Source organism: Eptatretus burgeri, chromosome 6 (genome assembly GCF_056783735.1).
Source record: "Eptatretus burgeri isolate ZD-2024b chromosome 6, Ebu_testis_v1, whole genome shotgun sequence".
Classification (NCBI taxonomy): Eukaryota; Metazoa; Chordata; class Myxini; order Myxiniformes; family Myxinidae; genus Eptatretus; species Eptatretus burgeri.
Genome location: NC_140966.1, coordinates 30,587,830 through 30,596,689, shown reverse-complemented (window position 1 = coordinate 30,596,689; position 8,860 = coordinate 30,587,830). Strand labels below are relative to the sequence as shown.

Here is an 8,860-nt window from a genome sequence, read left to right as displayed (position 1 = left end):
ATGTTGCATTGTTCCCTCTCGAGCTGTCTGTCCCTCCCACCCTTAACTCCACTAATCTTTCTGCCCTGTTGCTATCCAATTCCCCTTGCTCGCCATTTAGCAGCCAAGATGATTTCTCAGTACTAATTCCATCGTGCCTACCTTTTCCCCATCCTGGAATAAGAAATGTGGGAAATCGAGACCATAATGACAGAGCGGTTGGTTTTTTTTTTTGAAAAATGATTATTGATCATCAAAGGTGCAATGGCAGGAAGTGAAGGGGAAAACGTCACGGACAGGTGTTATGTGCCTGGTGCAGATACAAGACCTTTGCATGCTCCCTGCTGCACGTGTGAGTACAATGAGGTTTCCTTGTGCATGGAGGAGCAGGTCCGTGTGCCGCTTTACAACATGATGGTCACACTAGGCCCTTCGATGACCAAATTTGCTGTCCGAAGGTGCATCGCTGTTCGTGAGGAGGATGTTTGTGCCGGTTCGGGTATTTAGCACAGCCCGTGATGCATAGTTGGCACCTTCCACGTGGTGCATATTAGTCATGAAACAAGTGTTGAGAAAAAATGCCAAAATGTTTCATTCACCCCAGGTAGACACCCCGATTCAGGACTACACCAGGTGCCACCTGTGCGCATGGCCCGCATCACAGCACCAAAGGCGAATTCCCCACGTGCTCAGGATTTCTTCTGCGGTCACGCGCGAGCAGCTGTTCCTACAGTGGGTACCATGGCCATGGTGTTCGCAACATTCTCGTGAGCGTGGACCTAAGAGACCTTTCCTCGGACATTTAGACTAAGTGTGCTTCATCGTGTGATGCTCTGTGTCTGTTTCACCCATTCAGTGCTTGCACGCACCGAGCAACCTCGACATATCCCACGGGATTTCCCCCCACCACGTTCGACCAGTAGGAAAGGGGGCGGGGGGGAGTGAAAAGGGGGCGGGTCCGGTTCCTATATAAACCGCGGGAGGGTTTGCTCCGCACTTCGAACATGAGCTGCACCGTTCAGTATCCTCGCGTGTTCAACGCTAACGATCGCCCTCTCGTCGCTCCCGACTACCAAGTCGCCATGACTTTGGAGGACTTTGTCGGTACTGATGTCTGCACGGGTCAGAAATTGGCCGGACAAGCGCTGGAAGAGCTGCTGCTGGAGGCGCAGAAGCAGGGCGCTGTGACCGTGGGGGTTTACGAAGCGGCCAAACTGCTCAATGTGTAAGTTCCGCGTCGTCGGTCCCCAATTATAAGTTCGCGCTCGGTCTCCTTCCTCATCCGTGCTTTCCCTTCTCTGTTTTTCGCCCCCGTACTCAACACGTGCTTGTGCGTTCCCTCACAGGGACCCGGACAGCGTCCTGCTGTGCGTCCTGGCGGCGGACGAGGACGACGAGGCGGACCTGGCTCTGCAGATCCATTTCACGCTCATCCAGGCATTCTGCTGCGAGAACGACATCGCCGTGCTGCGCCTGGGCGGCGTGCAGCGCCTCGCCGAGCTCGTCGGAGGCACGAACGCCGCCGACGAGCCCCGCGACCTGCACTGCGTGCTCCTGAGCGGCGGCCGCGGAGCGACGCACCTGCTGCAACCGCCTCTGCACCGCCTCACCGCCTTCTGCGCCGAAAGCCGCGGCCGCGACCAGTGGGTTCCCTTCATCAGCCTCCCACAGCGCTGAGTACGAGCCGCGGTGACCCCGCGTACGCGGGCTATTCATTCAGTCCACAGAAGCAAGCGGTCGTCGCACCGCGGGAGAAGCGAGAGCACCACAAGCTCCGCGGTGACGTCTCAAGCTCCGTGGTGACGTCACAAACTCTGCGGTGACGTCACAAGCTCCGTGGTGACGTCACAAGCTCCGTGGTGACGTGCAGCTCCGCTCCGGGCGCCCTGAGGTCGTGGAATTCCGCCTGCTGTGCTCCACCGGGCGGAGAGGACGAGGTGGAGGAGAAAGGGGGAAATCTCTGGGGGATTCTGAGGTTACCCCAGCCTGGAAAACCTGCCCGCGGACTTTCACCTTCATTCTGGATCACGTGACTGAGTTCGACCTTGTACGGAGACCTTCAGCCAAGGGTTCCGAGTACGAACTCTCACACATGACGACCTTTTGCGAAAATGTCACCTTCGCAGCCAAACGGACTTTCGGGAAGATAGACCAGCTTTGGGGGACAAGCCGTACCTTCCCCGTCCGTGTTACCTGTACGAGTCACGTGTTTAATGGTTGCATTTTTGACAGTGTTGCGTGGAATCTATGCACGTGAATGCTGCTAATGAGACGCATTTAATAAACGGTCAAAGTGAGACAGAAATGCTTGTTGTGTAATTATTTATTTAATCTCTGTGAATGCCAAAACCCAGACGGGCTCGTCACACGAGGCGTGGGCTGGTCGGGCTGCGAGAGGATGGGCTGGAAGAGAGAGAGACAGGTGAGTCGAGATGTGATTCATGAGCGTCGCACCCTCGCCGGCTCCCAATTTCAATGGGGACCTATTGTCATGGGTGGCCTCCTCCACCAAACATTCCTCATCGCCTTGGCAGCCTTTTCTCACGCATCACTCACTCCCCGAACCTCCCTGCATCTACAGGTTTCCAGCATGCTCTGGGATGCAGCATGCTCTCAGATCTAGAGCAAAACCATATATATATATATATATATATATATATATATATATATATATATATATATATATATATATATATATATATATATATATATATATATATATATATATATATATACACAGATACAGTACAGTCTTATCCATCGGCATCTTGATGACGGCAAAGGAAATTTCCACAACAAAAATACAACTTGTTGCTTATTCTCGTTCTTCTATGTGCAGCAGAAGGCTGCAAGGTACACGTCATCAGCTGTCGCGCTGATGCAGTGCCCTCTGCTGGTTAGGGCAGGATTTTGGAACTTGGTCAGCATTGGTGATAACTCACCTACTCTTGGTGAAGAACACTGTAGGATCTTTAACATCCACTAACTAATTCTGGCAGACAAGATTCCCGCTTAACCGCCATCGGGTGACAGCACAAACACTGATGAATCACTTGGATGACGGTTTATAGCTGGGTCGGGATTCGAAACCCAGGCTGGACAGCCTGGAGGTGAGTGTGTGTATTTTTCGGTCATCCTGCCAACCCTGGCCTATTGTTGAGGTTACGGTGGTGCAACTTTGGAGAAAGCACAGAAAAACACCCATACACTAAACCCTGAGTAGACCACGAGAGGGCATTGTTGAGTATACTACTCCACAGGGTGTTTACCTGGCTATGGATAATTCAGATTCCTTTCGGTCAAAATCTCAAGGTCTTTTGGACTCCGGACAATTATTTTTTTCCGGAATAGCTCAATTCATAAGCAAAGAAGTGTGCTTATAGAGCATCTCGGTTGTCAGTTTGACGACCCTGATTGGCTACATGATCTTATCGCACATTCTCTGTCCCCATGTTATTATCGGTTACCGAAAGGGTTCACATAAACCGAGTCAGCCAACGGCCTTCGGGACTCCACTCCATCTTTAATACCACAACCATATCATGAGAACATGAGTTAGTTCTCATTGTTAGGACATTGTGGTGGTATTTCAATCTGAACCACTCACGTTGCAATGTATATTGGAGATACTTGTAGCTTAGGCAGAAATGAACCATTGTAGATCAAACACCTGTGAAAGCTCAGTATGAACCCCCGACTGTTCAGTTGCTATAGGTGAGAATCGTCCACCAGTGACCTCACCCCAGAGGAATGGCTCATCACCTCGAGGGTTGAGCGAGAGGGTATACTGACAGTGAGTGCACTCTGAGTCCTCGCTGTGCTTGCAGTGATTAAGGGAGCGAGTAAAGGGAGAGAACCATTCCATAGGCAGTAGTGCATGGGGTGCAGTTCGCTGTGCTTTATGTGTAAGGTGCATTGACCATGCAAAGCTGTTTCACTAAAACATATTCCAGCAGGACTTTTCAGGACAGGCAGCCGCAGCACAATGCAGCCTGATTGGGGTCGCACCGCCTCCAACCCTCCTCCCCGTCCTCCATTATCGTATTTGCAAAGGCGCAGGCGGTGGCATCACAGCTGCTGCACCCCAAACCACCACCCCCTCCCCCTCCCTCCTCTCTCCACATTTCCCTCTTTTACTTCCATGTCTACCCCTACCCTCGCTCAATTGATTGCATTTCGCAACCTCTTTACACGGTAATGCACCCCTCCGTCCTCCCGGTTTGAGCTCCCTCGTGCCCTTACCGTCTCATTCCCGCCATCACATAATTGGGTTAGGGTGACGAGTTAAGCTTATTACGTTGCTTCCATGCAGCCAGCCGGACAATGCACCACAATTGTAGTTCAGTCCTGCACTCATTTCCTTGTGTCCTCTTTGAGGCATCTCTACACCTTGAGTGAGAGAGGTGGGGTTTACATAATAATAATAATAATAATAATAAAGCACGTGATGCATGCGGGTGAACAAGAAAGTTTAATTCACGGGAAGATGGCAGCTCAGGAGGGGTCCGGCATGACTTTTCCACAATTTACAGTCACACACCTCCAGCACCATTTTGTAATGCCCCCATGGCAGGGCTTTTATAATTATCCAAACTTATATGGGTATCTGATTTGGTCAAGAGATCCTCTGTCCCAAAAGGGGTTAATTTTGAGCCTACCTCACAGAAGTAAAGAAGTAACACCAACTTGATTATAAGGTAGTAATTTACTAAAGACATACCAGAACAGAAATTAAATGACAAAGAAGACGAAATAATCAATATCTCTGTCTACCTATATAAATGCAAGTTCCCCGGTTGTGTCTGAACAGGGTAAACATCGTAACCACAGTACGTATAATGTTGAATGATACCTCATCTGAGAGCTCTTGGGTCCAGACAGTGCATGCAGAGGTTTACAAATATCGATGTTCACGCAATTTAGAGTTATATGTGTTTTTGTTGCACACGAGTGGTGTATAGACTCAGAGTCACGAGTTCACACACTGACCAGAAGTAAAATAATAATAATAATAATAATAATAATAATACAACCACAAACTATTCAGTCAATTCCATCCGACGTGTAATTATCCTTACTAAAGGAGAGGGAAATGCATTTGGGCCCGTTTGTTAATTGCCGGAATCCTTCGGATTTCGGCAATTATGTTGGTCGGTTGTGTGTGTCATTCTGTGTGTCTGTCTGTCTGTCTGTCTGTCTTTCTGTCTGTCTGTTGTAGATTTCTTAAGTATATTGATGACTTCCCTCATCTGTTTGTGTGTTTGTTTGTAGGCACGATAACTCGAGATCGGAAGAAGCTACCAATGTCAAATTACATCACGTGATTCAGGAGGGTGATGGTTAGTGCCGATTAGATTTTGGTCAAAATCGGTCAAAGGTCACAGTGAGGTCAAACATTCGATTTTTGATGGTTTGGTGCAGAATCATCGTAGAAACTTCTGGTTTGCGTCGCTATCTTCTCTAGACAGCTTTTATTAGATAAGGTCACAGGTCAAGTTGACGATTTCGTAAGTACCAGTCTATGACTGCTTGTTTGTCTGTCTGTCTGTCTGTTTGCCTGTTTGTCGCCTACAGGTCACAATTTTAAACCGATCTTCACGAAACTTCACCACATGGTAGAGTTTGTCAGAAGGAAGAAGCCTATTGTTTTTGAGGTCAAAACGTCAAAAGGTCAACAACTTAGGTGAGATTTCTAAAATCCTCAATTTTCATCCGATTGACTTGAAATTTGAAGAGGATTTATATTTCAGGTCACTCAATTCAACGAGCCAATTATTTTGGAGGTCAACATCGGCCAAAAGGTCAATATAGGCCAAATTTCTAAATTTGTCAATTTTCATCTGATTGACGTGAAATTTGAAGAGGAGTTGCATGTTTGGTCATTGGATTCAACCACCAATTTTTTTTTGGTCAAATTTGTTTGATGGATTTTGCAAGTATTGAGCTCTGCACGACGGCTTTTATTTTTTGTCTGTTTTTCTGTTTGTTTGTTTGTCTGCACATGTTTTTTCATGTTTTTCAATGCAACCGCTTATTGGATTGAGACAAAATTTTCACCATTGGTGCAACTACTCATGTAGAATTTTTTAATGATAATTATGACGTCATAGGTCACGTGGTGTGACAGCCATATTGGAAAAACGGAAAACTTTGAACCTCTGTATCTCTGTAACCACACGAAGGTAAAAATTGAAACTTGGCACATAGCAAGTACGCTACATGGGGAATGAGTGCGATTTTTTAATGACATCATATGTGCCTTCGTTATGACGTCATAATTGCATATGTAGAACTCTACATCCGATCAGTATGAACATTTTTGAGGGTCATCTAGTGATAAAATGGTCCACAAAAATTTTTTGATCACATCATCAGTCACCTGATTTTGGCAGCCATGTTGTTTGTTTGTTTTTTTAAAAAAAACCTTCAAAAATCTTCTTTTCTGAAATTGCTGAACCAGTCATTACTGCTAGCATTTATAAAGTGTCAGTTCAAATTATGTCTTATTTATTACATAACACACCAGTACACAAACGCCACACAAAATACACCACACAAAACAACACAAACACCACACAACACACCACACAAAACAAATCCTGGTGAGGGTCTGCAATCTCTGATTGCTCTTTTCTTGTTACCTTCGCAGTCTTAACAGTTAGTGAATATTATGCCATCAAAGGACATTCCGAGAAAACTCCATAAATATTCCACACACTATTGGGAGTGAATTCCCTTACAAACAGAACCTGGGATTCCTTACTAATGTGTCTACTTTATTTTCATGCAGATGTGAAGCATACAAAATTCCATGCTCACATGGTGATAATGCCTTGTGTGAACGGAAGCTCGGTTTATACTTTCATTGAGTTTTTAAAAATATTGTTGATTCACATACTGCAATTGTTTAATTTGATTGGGGTACTCCTCGTGTTACACAACATTACACAGGCACTTCTCCATTAGCTACTTTTAGGTAATTTGAAAACTAATAGCCAGCCAGTTTCAATGTTCATCAGCATCATATTGGTTGCAATAAAACTTAAAAAGGGAAATGCAATCCACCATGGGAAACCATATTCAAACTCGATGGTAGTCATAAAATACTTACTCCACGCAGTCTTGAGAAGGATTTGGTGCCAGTTGGGTGCTGGGAGTGGCGGGAGTGATTGCAATGAGTATTGGGGAGGCATGCAGTGTAACTACTGCAGAGCCCGGACTTAATTGGGGCCCGTAATTATTCCTTCAACATTTTGTTTCATATAATGATTGTTTGTGATGATAAAACACTGGGGCAGCTTCATTTTATGTCGTCCTCCAGGCCACTCATGGTGATTCCCCGGCTTACCATTGCCATGGACAGTGACACCTTCCCTTGTAAAATAAACTACTGTGGGAACAATTTACATAAACACAATCGTGGTAATATCATAATGACGTAAATGAACACAGGAGTGTTGGTCACACCCCATCCTGATAAAGTGTGTTAAAGAATCTGCATGCAGGAGTAAGTGAATAACACCTTTCTCTTAAACGTGACAGAAGTGTTTCTGATGATACCATATAGGTTGTTAAAAAAAAAAAAAATTGAGGGGGGGTCAGATGAAGGGGGCCAGACATTTGGTATTGCCCTGGGGCCCATTTGGGCTCTTGGAGGCCCTGGGTGCAAGCCAACTCTTCTAGCTGCAAATTTGTAATTGCATCTATCTCCACTTCCGAGATAAATATGTTCAAATTATACTTTGAAAATTTATGATGTATGCTCAATATGTGCAATACCAAATCGTCATGTAACATGTGGTGAAGTTTAAATTTCCTTCATTGAACGGTTTTCAATGTACGCTCAATATGCGGCATATCAACTTCAACGATCTTTCTGATTCTCTGGAAAACCATCCATATCTTTTTGATGACAACTCCCCCCCCCCCTCTCTCTCATAGCATCCATAGTATACATAGGCAGGCAACATCCTCTTCCCTCTCTGCAAACCTTGATATAATCATGAACAGGTCCAACACTTGGAAGTTGTCTTTCAACGATGACAAATCCTACACACTCACCCTGGCTCTCTTAAAGGACTGTCTGGCGCACCCTCCCAGCCACTGCCATAACAAGTCTATTGAATAAGTTCACACTCAAACTTTTGTCCCTCACTATCAGCCACAATCTCTCTCGGCCAAACCACATCTCCAAGTTGGTCTCCAAAGTCCTTTCCATGCTCTGCCCCAACCCCTACCTCACCTCCCCCCCCCACCACGATCAGATTTCCCAGGGGGCACGTTGTCTGCGAGTAACCCACTTGTGATGAAATTCCCAAAATCCATGGCACTGCTCACCTCCACTCATTCATTTTTCTTTTCTTTCCTTTGAGGAACCAACATCCTCAGTCTGTTCAATCCAATCCTTCCCTGCAGGGCTTCAAGATGGATGCTCACCTCCACCTTGGCTGTACCCCATCTATACTGACCAGCTTTTCTTCCTCCATTAATCCTCCACAAGCCCATCCCTACGATTCCTGGTTATTGTTTTTTCACCCCTCTTTCTCCACTTTTCGTTCCATTTCAGTTTCATCCACGGTTTTCCCTTTCCCTTCTTTCAGCCTCTTTATTACTGTGTTTGAGCTCAGCTTGTTCACCACCTATGTCCTCTTAACCTTCGCTTCCTCTCATTCTTCCCTCGACCTTTCTTCATCCAAGTGATATTTTATTGTGACCCTGCTGGTGATTTGTTTACCTGCTTTCCACTGTGTTCTTTCTGTTCTGTTCTACGACCTAGCTCTTCCACGGGCCTTGACTTGTTTTTGTAAACAGAGTCGAGGCTTGTGGAAGAGCTAGTACTTGTACACTGAACAGATCAGGACGTAACAGGACAAAAGGAACA

The 8,860-nt window shown here is 46.0% G+C and overlaps 1 protein-coding gene across 1 annotated transcript; it reads left to right on the top strand.

Annotated features, from left to right (window-relative positions):
- Positions 1-964: 964 nt before the first annotated feature.
- On the top strand, positions 965-2,284 carry LOC147024486 (growth arrest and DNA damage-inducible protein GADD45 gamma-like). The gene is made up of 2 exons (XM_085884457.1): positions 965-1,204; positions 1,326-2,284. The coding sequence occupies exons 1-2, from the start codon at positions 984-986 to the stop codon at positions 1,654-1,656; spliced, it is 552 nt and encodes a 183-aa protein (XP_085740583.1). The 5' UTR covers positions 965-983; the 3' UTR covers positions 1,657-2,284.
- Positions 2,285-8,860: the final 6,576 nt, after the last annotated feature.